Genomic DNA, 13,697 nt, shown 5'->3' on the forward strand with positions numbered 1-13,697 from the left:
CAAAGGTGTTCTATCAGGTTGGTGTCAAGTTCATCCAAAGTTGTGAGCAATCTTTCCCCATTGACTTTGGCTAAATGTTTGACATGGGCAGTAGGCTCCTCTGTGTCTCGATGCGCGCAGCGACTCCACGTTGCGTGCTGAATGGTGGCAGTGTGCTGACTCCCAATTAAAACGAGTTTTAATGTGATTGGTCAATTCTGAACACAGCTAGATCTCCAGTTATTAGAGGGTGTGGACAATTGTGCAACCACATCATTTCAGTTGTTTATTCTTAAAAAGATATATATTTTTAATTGAGTTGTACAAAAAAGTTTCAATTCTTCGAACACCTGCTATTAAACAGGGGTGTGTAGACTTCTTATATCCTCTGTAGGCTTTAATGTGAGTGTGACTGGTTGTTTGTCTGTATGTACAGTGCCATGAAAAAATATTGGCTTGCATAGTTTCCCTACTTTAATGTTTAAGATCACCAAACAAATATAACCCCAGTGAACTTAAAATGCTGTTTTTAAATGGCGATTTCATTTATTAAGGAAAAAAAACTATTCAAAGTTACCTGGGTCTGTGTGGAATCGTAATTACCCCCATTGTTAAGTCAGGAATTCATTGTGGCTAATCACAACGTTTGGTAAATTTTCACTGATCACACCCAAGCCTGATTACCTCCTGACCTGTTCAATCAATAGATCACTTAAGCAGAATCAAGTTGGACAAAAGATCTAAAAAAGCTGCAGCAAATGACATGATCCAAAGAAATTCCAGAGCAGTCGAGAAATACAGTAATTGACATCTATCAGTCTATGAAGGGTTACAAAAGCCATTGCTAAAGCTTTGGGATTCCAGCGAACCATAGGGAGAGCCATTATCCTCACATGGAGAAAACACGGAACAGTGGTGAACCTTCCCAGAAATGGCCGGCCTCCAAAGATTACCCCAAGAGAACAGCAATGACTCATCCAGGAGGCCACAAAGGTACTCAGGACAACTTCTAAAAAAAAACCTGCAGGCCTCCCTTGCCTCAGTTCAGGTCAGTGTTCATGACACAACAACAAGGAAGAGACTGGGCAAAAATGGCATCCATGGCAAAAACCACTGCTGATCGAAAAGAACATAAAGGATCACTTACTTTTGCAAAAAAAAAAAAAAAACATCTGAATGATTCCCAAGACGTTTGGGGGAATATTATATGGAGTGACGAGATGAAAGTTGAGCTTTTTGGAAGGTGTGTGTCACGTTACATCTGGCGTAAATGTCGCACTGCATTTCAGGAAAAGAACATCGTACCAACAGTCAAACATTGTGGTGGTAGTGAGACGGTCTCGGGCTGCTTTGCACCTTCAGCACCTGGACAACGTGCTGTGATTGATGGAACCATGAATTCTGCTCTAACAGAAAATCCTGAAGGAGAATGTTCAGCCATCAGTTTGTGATCTCAAGCTGAAGTGCCCTTGGGTTCTGCAGTAGGATAACGACTTCTGAATGGCTTTGAAAAGCAAAATGAAGGTTTTGGAGTGGCCTCGTCAAAGTCCAGACTTGAATCCGATTGAAATGCAGTGGGATGACCTTAAAAAGGCTGTTCACGCTCAAAAACCTCCATTTGTGCTGAATTCAAACAATTCTGCAAAGAAGAGTGGGCCAAATTATCTCATTGCCAGTTATAAAAAAAACGCTTGATTTCAGTTGTTGCTGCTGAGGATGGCACAACCACTTCAGAGGTTTAACGGGGCAATTATTACTTTTTCACACAGGGCCAGGGAACTCAATAGGTTTTTTGCCCTTAATGAACGAAATCACCATTTAAAAACAGCAGTTTAAGTTCACTTCGGTTATATTTGTCTGTTATTTACATTGGTTTGACGATACCTAAACATTAATGCGGGGAAACTATGCAAAAATATAAGAATTTGAGAAGGGGGCCAACACTTTTTCACGGCACTGGATGTGTCCTGTGATTGACAGCAAAGCACTAATGACTTGTGAATTGTGATGACGCGGCAAAGCTTTTACACCTTAATGTGTTCCAAACCTTAAAACCAGCACTGGTCCATTTTCCACTTTTCCATTACGTCCCCCTTTTTTTTATGCACAGATGTCCCCACCACAACATGATTTATTAACGTTGCATTATTGTCATTTATTGTCAGTTAGTGCAAAAGTACATTTAGAATGTGGAAAGAACACTGCGAGCAACATGTGCGACAATAAGCAACTTTTAAAGTCCTATTTATTTTATGTGGGGGAGTACTGATGATCTTCACACTAATTTGATACTAAAATAATATGTTCAAAGTTATATTATGGTATAATTTGCCATTTTTGCTTTAATCTGTCCAGTGTTTCAAGCTACATTATGTATATATTTTTTTCTTTTGACTGTATACAGTAATTGTTTAAAGGTATATTTTGTAATAATTGGACCTTTTTAACTTTAATATGCAACATATTTAAAGCTCCGGTAAATATTATTTAAGTACATCATGTCATAATTCAACGCTTTTCCCCCCCCAGTTTTCCCAAAACTACATTATGTAATCATTTTCTTCTTTTTTTAACTTTAAGTGTCCAATAAATGTCATTTTGTCTGTGTTTTTACTTTAGTATACTTTGTAAAAAAAAAAAAAAAAAAACTTTATGTATTCATCAATAAATGGACTTTTATTTTAGTACTTCCATAATAATTTGCCATTTATTTCTTTAATGCGTAAAATGTTTGAAACTACATTATACACAAATTTAAAACTACTTAACTTCACTACATGCACTGTTTATTTTTCTTTAGTTAAATCAAGTCATTTTACCTGTAAAACTTTTTTTTCCCCACACGTTTTCACTGAAAGCACCCTGCCATTTTATTTTATGATTGAATATACTGTACTTTTCCAAATGAACTTAATGAGGATAAAGCGGTACAGAAAATGGATGGATGGATGGATAGAACCCAATGAGCCCTTTTACATTGTACAATTCTTAAATCACAAGGTCACTTTTGCAAACTGACCACACGAAATCACACTTTTAGTGAAGTGCGTCATGTCGACGTTGATTTAAGATACCAACGTAATGGTTTATGATAGCATTCAACCATGAAAAATAGCTCAAATTCTTTTTGAAACATTTGACGGAGAAAAACCTCCGATGTGGTATCCTGTCAGCCATTAGGCCTAAAGTCACGCAGTCGCAGTCGTGTCCATTCTCCTGGGACGTCGGCAACCGCTCGATGGTCTTCCCGAGCAGACGTGCGGCACGGGATTGCTACCAAGGCTCCTTGATAATCCTCCACTCATCTGGTGGCCTGAAAACGAGAGACACCTCAAAAGCAACTGTGCGTGTCCGTGTGCGTGCGCGTGTTAAATGCCGCCCTTTGTGTGACGCGCCTTCCTTTACAATATATTGATTTATGAATAAACCTGCCTCCTTAGCTCATTTCTCTTCCTCTATTTTGTTTTTCTCTCGAAATGGTGCACCTGATGGCTTTGACCTTTTCCTCTCCCTATTTACGATGAGTGTAACTTCGTTTTCCCATCAGTCCCGACGAAGCTCCAGTCCCGTCCGTCATCTCTTCCACAGCAGGCGACTCCGCAAGGCAGGCATGCAGGCACAAATTCCCCATACAAACCCCAACGATTGCAGAATTTTCTCCGTTGCTAAAGCACAAAATCCCGTTGTCTCAACCAAATCTTGAATGTCCTGTCCATCAAACATAGGAGCACAACTGTACAATGTTCTGTCATTTACTAAATAAAAGTAGAGCTGCATTTTACAATAAGAGCAAGTAAATAAGTTATACAGGTTCAACTAAAGCGCTTAACGTAAGGAATTTTTTTTAAAAACGTTTAGATTTTTTGGATTTTCCTCTTTTCTGTCTGGCATTTTGACACAACATTGAAGTCGCAAACAATTGTACATATTTGAACAAATCTGAACAACTGAACCGTTTTAGAGGTTATGTTTGTTTCAAACCTTTGTTTTGGTTCATAATGGAGTTTCAAATACTCTATATGCACTTTTAATAAGTGCTCCCAAAAATCTTACAAAAGTGAGACACTGATCGTTCCATTTTAAGTACCGTTTGTTCCAAATGTTCTCTTGCTTTATCGGTCATTTTCTGATCTTTCTGCGTCTTTTACTCAACTTCTTTTTTGGCTATGGCGTGGTTCCGTATGGAACAGTTTCTGGGTCCGGACGCGGACTGGGGCCCGCCAGTTAGTGACCTCTGTTTTAAACAATGTCGCTAGGATCGAGCGAGACCGAGTGAGCTGTTTTGCTTCTTAGCTCGCTAGCTATTGAGCTTTCGGGCTAGCGAGCGTCATAAATAGTTAACTTTCCTTAAAATGTCCCAGTTGTGTGCATCCACGGATCAAAAGCCGTTCTGCCAGCGGCTCGCGCCGTCGTGAGCGGCGCGCCGGGTGTTACCGCAACAATGAAAATTTATCGTGTCCGGAAAAAAAGTCTCCGTTGTATTTATGGATCGATAACTCACTCTCCTTTGCCTCTGATTGGCTCGCACCAACACCAAAGCACACCAACACAATGCTTTTCATTTGTCTTGCTTGTCTCAAAGACAAAAAGCAGACAATAACGTTTAAATGTGACATTTGCTGGGCTGAGATGCTAATAATAATAATAATAATAATAATTTAAAAAAGTAGCATATTCCTTCTAATAAGCAGTTATAGTTTCTTAGTCGCAGCACACACGCACATTTAGAGCATTACTGGTCCCATAATTGTGCGAGGCAAACCATTGAAAATAATCAAGCGCAGCACGGCGAACGTAATATTAGTCATCGGTTGTGACCTCGTTACCACTAGGGACGGTGCTAACTTTACTGCTTATACTGGTGCACAGTGCTTGTACACGAAAGACGGTTTAGTTTTAGGATGCTATCATATAAGTTACAGTAGTTCCCTCCTGTTACTTGAAATGTAATAGTTAATGCAAATGTTAGGGAGTAGAGAAGCGGGGAATATTCATTACTGCAGCTTTAATAGTCACAAATTGTCGGCAAATTATTGCAAATATATTTGCAAGGGGTGATGGCAAAGAAAAGGAAATTCTTTACTGTTGCTTTATAAGCTACAAATATTGCAAACGTCAGGAGGGGAAACTAATTCTTTCAAATTGCTTTAAATGTTATTAATGTCGCAAATCTACATGGAGTGCAGCGCGAGGAATGAATTCCTTACTAATGCTTTAAAATTCAGAACTATCAATGTAAGTGTACGTTACAAATGTAAAAGCCGTACAAGGGAAGAATGAAAAATATTACTTAGTGTAGCTTTAAAAGATACGAAGACAGTGGTGCCTTGAGATATGAGATTCATTTGTTCAATCGGCACGCTCATAACTCCAAACACTCACAGCTCAAATAATCCTTCCTCATTGCGATGAATGGAAATGCCATTAATCCATTCCAGCCCCTCCGCCCCCAAAAACCAACACAACATTTTGGAATGTGTTTTTTAATCATGAACATTGCACTGTATAATATTGTACTTAGTAAAAAAACAAAAGTGTTTTGACATCATCAATTAGAATGTTAACAGTTTTTGCCACAATTCAACGGGCATTGTGCTGCTCCTTCAGGTGCGTGCACTTGGCCACCCGGGGGGGCAGAACAATACAGACATACGGATATAGATCGAGACGGTAACTCCTCAGTAAGCCACAGTGATACTAGTAGTTCGTCACAGAGGATAAAGGATGTATGCGCGTGAGTATTGTTATATTATCTGTCTACACGTGTTGCTCCACTGCTTGTGTTCCAATATCCATTGCTTTAAAAAAATATATAACACCACGGAGACGATTTCATTCATTAGCCCGTCTATGGTGTTTTGCCAAAGCCATGTGGTTGTTTTAAATACACAACGTGTAATTTTGCCCGTTTAATGTTGAATTAGACAGTAAACGTCAACTGGGAGTGACATTAAACAGCTTAAAGCCCATTAAAAATATATATATTTATTTGAAGAATTGTACTATCTGCCAAAAGTTAATTTGCTGTTTGTATCGCAAACTTTTTGCTCACAAGTCAAAGCAACAACAACAACAAACACATCCGAACGACGGCACGTAGCTCACTTGTAAGTCAAGGCACAGCTGCTTCGCAAATGTTGTTGCGATGTTATTTAGTGTAGCTTAAAAAGCCACAAATATTACTTTATAAAATGTAAACTGAGTGCTCGGGCGGCCCAAATTTGACTTAACTCTAGCATTAAAAGTCAATCATTTCAAAACTCTGCGGAGTGGATGGAATGGGAATGAAAAAAAAAAAAAGTTCCTAAGTGTAGCTTTAAAAGTCAAATGATGATAATGACGATGCGCCCATGTAAAATGGGACTTTTTTGTTGTGGTTGCTCGCTGGATTGGGAAGTGCAAGTGGCAATCAGGATGGAGAAATTTGGTGTTGTGTGTCAATGTTAACAAGAGAGACAAATAGGACGCACAAATAGAGAGAGAGAGAGAGAGAGAGAGAGAGAGAGAGAGAGAGAGAGAGAGAGAGAGAGAGAGAGAGAGAGAAGCAGGTGCATCACTAATGGCTTTTTAAAAAGGTTACAGCGCAGAGCTCTTCTTTTCTAATGGGGCTCCGGCTGTGCTTGAGAAGCAATTTCCGGAACAGATAATGTTGTCGGGGGAGTGCACAGTGTTGTGTGTTAGTGTGTGTGTGTGTGTGTGTGTGTTGTCATTTACAAGAGTGACAAACACAACACAAAGAGAGGTGGAAGTGGGGGCTTTCGTTACATTTGTAAGTAATTGTGCCATCATGTTGCATTTATTAGCGTGGTAACAAAGGCTGGGAGTGGGTCAGTGAAGGTCACTGGTGGATTTTTCTGAAAAAAATATTCTTTTCTGCCTTTTACACAGATGTCCTTTTTTTGTTTCTTAAATCCTAATGTTCTGTTTGCTTTTTTTTTTTTTTTTTTTGAGTGCGGCTGAGTTGGACTCAAGTGTCTGTTTTTGTACCGTTTGGTGTGAAACACTGCCCCCTGCTGGATGAAGTTACTCCCTACACATTGTCTGATAAAGTGGTTGAGCATTTATACTGGCCACTAAGACTGGCAATAAACCACCAAGCAGTACAAAACATGACACAATTGTATGCGAACATGTTATTTTTCATACATTAAAATGATGACTATCATCGTGCTAACAGGCACGTGCACAGACATTTCTGGGGGCAGGCGCTCAAGTCCCAAAATTATTCATACAGTTGTTGTCTGTATTTAACTTGCACATTTAATTCTGTTAACTAAATCAACACAGTCCGTTATGCAACGATTAACAAAGGAGGTGAAGGGAGGCTAGAGTGGCTATAAAAAGTCAACACACCCCTGTCCAAATGGCAGGTTTTTGGAAGGAGAAGGAAAGGGGCTTCGGGTAAGGTGGGAGCATATGTACAATGCAGAGAGGCTAATTTATTTCGTATAAATATTGATGAATGGGGGGAGGCCTGCTGCAAAAAAGGGTATTTTCTTCATCCAGGACAAAAGGCCACCTGCTTGAGCACCACCTAGTGGCTATGTGCGCACATGCTAACTAATATACTGCCACGCTGCTGTCATTTCTCAACTATGGCATGCAAGACAGCTATTGTAATACTGTATAATTCTACCTAACGTGCCGATTGCGTCATACACTTGTACAAATAAATGCCATACCTCAAATAGACACCTACATTTTTCCCCCACAGGAAAAACATATCAGCTCATCTGTTTTGTTGTTTTTTTAAATTTTATAACACTTGAACTCATTCGGGTTGCAGGTGAGCTGGAACCTATAGCAGCCGATTATTATAAAAATATAAGCATGCCCCTTTTCTACTAACTATAGCATAAACACTACTTTTGTAATGCCATAACATACAGCACGCCAATTTACCCCAGTCAGGAAGAACCAAACCGAAGCCGCCTCCGCAGCAGACATGGCATCTGTAAAGCTGAAGCTTACAGCGGAGTTTAAAAGAGAAATTGCATTCCAGAAGCTTCTACATGACTTGAAAAGAAAAAGAAGGATTTGACGTCTGTCGAGGAGAACAGAGCATGCCTCACTGCTGAGAAGAATAGATTGTTAATATTATTCACTTTATTACAGACAATCTATCGTGAGCCGATACAAATGCAGTTTTGAATATTTCGGTTACTGCAACCAAGGTTAAAACAAGATAACAAACATATTTGGAAAAAAATCAAACCTGTGACAGTCTCAACCAATAACTGAGCATTGTTATTAGCATTTTTAAAATCTCCTTCGTGTGTTAAGATAATATCGTGTGTGTCTTACATCATTTGAAGCGACAACATTTGTGCTGTGGTAATTGCGGTTTATTTTGCTAAATACAAAACATGAAAAGAACATAATTTGGACATTTCTGAGTCACCACCCCCCCACATTTTTCTTTTTTTTTGTTAGAAAAATTCCAACTGAAACAGTTTAATGCAGATAATCTGCGAGGTATAATATTATATAATATATTGTTTTTCTTGCTGTTGGTGGACGGGGATGTTTAGTTTAGGGCTGCTTCAAGAACTCTCATAAATTGCCGAGAAAGACGTAAAGTTTGGCGCAAACCATTTTTGAGGCAATGGTGGGGTGCTGTAGTTTTTCTTGTTAAAATATTCCATTTCAAGCAAGTACTGTATGCTTTTACACTTATTGGGGCTGTTTAAAGGACATCATTTTAGGGGTGCTGAGATTCATTTTACATTCCCGGGGCTTTTGTAATCTTAACATTTGTCCCACATATTAAACATAATCATATAAGCGTATCGTGTGAGGTGTAAGAAAACATTTAATTTACTGTACAAAATTCTTCCGTGTTAGGCGCCGGTCCGAGCCGAGCCCAATATTCTGGAATTAAGCCGCAACAAAATGAACGGCACATCAATAAAGAGATCTGAAGAAAAAAAAAAAGAGAAACACACACATGAAAATATATTTTGTTAGCCTAACAGCATAATTGTCAAAGTCTTTTTGAAACTTACTGTCACAACATGAATAAAAACTACCACTGTGCTTTCTTTCTTTATGTCGGTGAAGATGCTCAGTCATAGAGGTCAAGAGGTCAAGGTTGAATTGAGGCAACTGGACTCTTCTGCTTTGTTGAATTGGTGTTTTTTTTGTTTTTTTTCTCTCTTGTTTTCTGACAGCATCCAAATATAACATAGTGACATATGTTAGTAGCTAACATTTGGTGGCGTATACAGTAAGTGTCCCTTCTATCACATCACTCAGTGCACAACACAATAACAAAAACGAGTACGTTGTTTGTCGAAGGCAAAAGCGGATAAATGACAGATGTCACGGCTGTTACTCTTATGACTCTGATGCGGTTAATTTTGTAGGATCTCTGTGTGAAAGGCCGGGTTGTCCAACTTTTCTTTCTTTCTTTTTTTTTTTTTTCTGGCCAGCGGCATGACATTTCATTGATGAGAAAACAGCTGTGAAGTTAGGAGAGTTGACAAGATAATCACACTTGTGCACAGTGTCCATAAAGTCTCTTTACAGTTGAACAAAAGGTATTACAAAAGCCAATGAATGTGAAACTGAGTTCAAGTAAATCGTAGATATTGAAGTATTTGTTGCTTTGTCATCCCGCCCTTTATCGCACACTGTCTTTGACGCCATAAACGTCTTGTGCCACGCAAAAACTGAAACGTCGTTCATACTTAATCCTGCAATCTGGAGTCTGTCTTCCATACTTGGTCCACAAATCTGATCTTGTTTTAATAAACCGCCACACACTTTGTACCTTATTTCGAAAGGTAGCCCCCCCCCCCACCTCCACTTTCCAGGGGGAGAAATCTTTCACATTTTGACCCAAATATGACCCGTTTAAAAGAAAGCAATGTTACCAATATTTATCCCTCATTGCTAGCTGACGTGCACTTGCTTCCACTAACAACAGAGCTGCAAACATAGCAATTGGGTTGCTCTAATTGCCGACGTGTACGACCCCTATAGTAACTATTTCTCAAGAAACAGTGACGAGTGAGTTCAATTCCCGCAGAACAGAAAGAAGAAAACAGGAGCAGAATCATTTCCACATTGATTTGAGAATGGAGCAATCACGAAGTCAGTCGCGCTGAAGATTCTTCCCATTTATCGTGTACATTGCAAAAGCTGTGATTTAGTCACGTAGGAATTTTTAAAAATAGATTTTGCCCAGGTCGCCTAAAACAAAGAAAACTCTGCCAATGTATTTGTCTATTTTTGCAGCTTTTTCTCTCTGTTGTAAAGTAAAACAAATACTAAAGGACAAAGTATTGTTAAAACAGTCACATGTTCTGCCTGTAATTCACACCTTTATTGTTGTCAGCTTTAAGGGACCAAAACAGAAGTACATTTATTCATTATATATTTGAAAAATTAATCGACCGCTAGAAATGCTCCGTGCATACCGGGACGTATGTGCCGCTGTGCCAAGAGAGATCATCAGGTGTGCTGCGGGAAATTATTCAACTTTATTTACGTGGTCCAAAAATGATTTATGAGCTACAAATGATTTCCCTTTGTTCATCTGCCTTTCTATTCCGGCGGTGTATAGTGACAGGCAGAATGATGAAACGCTCTTCCACGAGAGGGCAGAAGGTAAAACAGACCTGCATAATATACTTCTCGCTGATAAAACAACAACAACCCCCCTCAACCCCATGGCTCGAGAAATGTTGTGAAACACCGCTTTAGAGGATAGAAAGCATCTTTGCGATGTGTATTTGTTGACATATAAACATCTCTGAATTGTCCTGAGCGTCAAAAACAAACGACAACATAAAAACATCTCCAGTGGTCTTACGAGGCTTCTCCCCCGGTCCGCAAAGAGTCTGCTCCGCCAAGTTTGGATGATCAGAGTGTTTGATCGGCGGCAGCCAACAAGTGTTAATCTCATTGCGGAGTGTCGGCGGGGGCGAGCGGACAGGAGGTGGTGTATTGCTTCGACGCAGCTGGCTTTAACGAGCCTTTCCTCGGCTCTTTCGCTCCCGAGAGAGGAGAGGGGGGAAAAAGGACGAACAAGACAGAAGCCGGCCGGCCGGTCGGTCGGTCGCCTCGGCGGGCCGGCAAACGAGCTTGCGCCGCCGTTCCCACCGCGGGCCTTCACACCTGCGTGGACTTCACCCGGCGGAGAGGAAGCCGGCCGCCGCGGTGGGCGGGGCATGGCTGGGTGGCGCCGTCGTCAGGCCGGTCTAGACTGAGCTGGTGAGGCACCTCCGCAAGGGGTGGTGCACGGGGGTGGGGTGCGGGATGGGCCGAGGGTCATGTGATCTCAGAATATGGTAGCCCTGGAGCCTAAAGCAGAAGAAGAGCGTAAAATGGTATGATCTCATTTGGCAAACACCGAATAGACGCCATGCCCCAACCGAGCGGCTTGAATAAATAAATTCCTCGCCTCCAACATCCATTTTGTACAGCGTCGCTGCTCAGCTGGAGCCAGTCCCAGCTGACTTCTTTTATAACAACCAAATTGCAGTTTTTTGTGAGTTAATTACCCTTCAAATGTGTTTACTCAGGAACACGTCTTGTGGAAGTATTATGTTAATATTCAAATTATTTATGGACACTTTCCTTATGGGGGCATTTCACCCTGCTCTCCCCTACTAATCTACTATTATGGATTCATGAAATAAAAATGGTATTATAACTAAAACAATTCTTCACCCACCCCTTACCTGAAGGCCACTTAACTTTTCGAGTGGACTCTCAACACGAGGCAGACTCAGCAGAGGAATCCCGGCCGGCGTCTCCAAAGGTTGCGGCGCCGGACGCAGAGTGTTCGGGGTCGCTGTTTGGGCCGGCCGGAAATTGTTGATCACGCAAGACACCTGACGTGAAAAAGAAAAAGAAAAGAGGACATTAGAGACAAAGAGGGGAGGGGGTGTGGGGGGGGGGGGGGGGTGGACATTCCGCCAGTCTTCCTCTCACCAAGAAGGCGGCGATGGCTCCACCGGTGATGAACCCGGCCAGGACGTCGCTCCAGTGGTTCCTGTGCTCCGTCACCCTCACCACGCCCACCAGCACGGCCAGAGACAGCAGCACCAGGCACAGAGTCGGCTTGGTCAGACGGGTGCCCTTAGTGCGGAAAACCAGGGTCACATACATCTGGAATGGAAAGACGCACAGAAGGAAGCGGGATTTATTGCCACAAGAGGGCGCGCTTGTCAAAGGCTGACACTGGATGTAACACCTCCTGCCAAATAAGGCCAAGTAATAAAATACAAACCAGGGCAGATTTAACACTTCACTTGTTATCAGCAGTATTGCGACTCTGTTCGGGTGGAATCGACTTGCCGCTAGTTAGGAAGCCATTCTTGCACACAAGGGTAATTAAGAGGTTTGTTGGCTATTCATGAAGCGAAGCACATTTCGGCTGGACCATTTTCATGATGTGTGCGGACCTTGATGATTAAAGCCCAAAAGTGAACAGCACATGATGTATTTCCTTAAAACGGGGCAGAGAAGCTACGAAACATGGACCATAAAAAGCCAAGGAGGGCATTTGAAAGCAATTCTGAAAAGATATAAAACCTCAGAGGTTACACAAATAGGCCGATGTTGAACCGCAAATGTCCGGGGGTCCACTACATCATCGTAGTGTGGGGGATTTTGCCCAAAGCATGTCAAAGACACGTAACTAAGACACTTGGGAACTGTTTTAAAATGTGAAAGAAATTCATAAACTGTCTCCTTTACTGCAGTGGGCTGGCAACCAGTCCAGGGTGCACCCCGTCTGTCATCGAAAGTAAACCGGGATAGACTCCAGCTTCCCCGCCACCTGATTGAGGACAAAATCTATGAGAAATGGCTTGATGAAGAAATCTTTAGCTACCACAGTATAGATGGCCGAGTAAAAGCTGAGCGCCGCATCTTTGGAGGGGAATGACTTGCGCGCGGACGCCACCAAGAAAGGGTTTCCCGTGCAGGCGCGTTGCTCCGTGATGTACTGCAGCGAAGACTGGCAGCCCAGCGCCGTGTAGTTGGGCTTGCAGGCGCTCAGGAAATGAGGCGTCTGGTTGCCCGTCACCACTTGACCCGCGTTGGCGAAGATGGTGGTCGTGAAGAGGCCGAAGGAGTAGACGCCTGCGTGCGCATGAGATAGAGGAATACGTCACTGACTTCTAACAATTCCCGGGAAGGTTGGTTACATGCAGATTTGTGATTTGCAGCCTATAATTAATAATATAATTAGCTACACCAGTCAGTCAGCTTTGATTCACAGTTTCAATGCTCAATGCAAACACACAATGTAAAACATCATGGACGTGCTAACGGAATTAGCATCAATGTCGCGGTGTTATAACCCCATGAAGCGATGGACGTTTGAACACAGGCGGTGCGGCAACACGTGGAGACAATAGAACAATATTCACAGGAATGTATTCTTTATCCTCTGCAAAAAACATCTCAAATATATCTAATAATATTCATGCATATATGTGCATGAATGTGCATTGTATTCAGTTATGTTATTACTGTATGTTTGTATAAAGTACTATTTTTCTTTTTAAAATAATTTTTTTTTTTTTACGTTTTTTTTTCTTCATGGGTGGCTGAAATTCAACTTCAGTGGTAAAAAAAGTTACGTTTAGAAATATGACACAGTACATGTTTTCAAAGGCTATTTTTGAATGATTTTTTCAAAAATGATTATTATTAACGAGCTACTTAGCAGCAATTGGCTAATGGTCCCAGGATGACAACGG

General features: G+C 41.3%; 1 protein-coding gene across 9 annotated transcripts in view; it reads right to left on the reverse strand.

Moving 5' to 3' along the window:
* Nucleotides 1-8,065: 8,065 nt before the first annotated feature.
* LOC133477140 (phospholipid phosphatase-related protein type 5-like) overlaps nucleotides 8,066-13,697 on the reverse strand; it is a 52,316-nt gene continuing 46,684 nt past the window's right edge. For 7 of the 9 annotated variants that reach the window (XM_061771556.1, XM_061771552.1, XM_061771554.1 and 4 more), the window contains 4 exons: nucleotides 12,824-13,074; nucleotides 11,920-12,096; nucleotides 11,683-11,819; nucleotides 8,066-11,286 (listed from right to left, as the gene is read on the reverse strand). In XM_061771556.1, coding sequence (XP_061627540.1) covers nucleotides 11,184-11,286; nucleotides 11,683-11,819; nucleotides 11,920-12,096; nucleotides 12,824-13,074 — 668 coding nt within the window. In that variant the 3' untranslated portion in view covers nucleotides 8,066-11,183. Of the gene's footprint in view, nucleotides 11,287-11,666; nucleotides 11,820-11,919; nucleotides 12,097-12,823; nucleotides 13,075-13,697 lie in introns of all 9 variants that reach the window. The other 2 variants (XM_061771557.1, XM_061771558.1) reach the window with 2 other exon arrangements.

Source organism: Phyllopteryx taeniolatus, chromosome 4 (genome assembly GCF_024500385.1).
Source record: "Phyllopteryx taeniolatus isolate TA_2022b chromosome 4, UOR_Ptae_1.2, whole genome shotgun sequence".
In the NCBI taxonomy this organism is placed as follows: domain Eukaryota; kingdom Metazoa; phylum Chordata; class Actinopteri; order Syngnathiformes; family Syngnathidae; genus Phyllopteryx; species Phyllopteryx taeniolatus.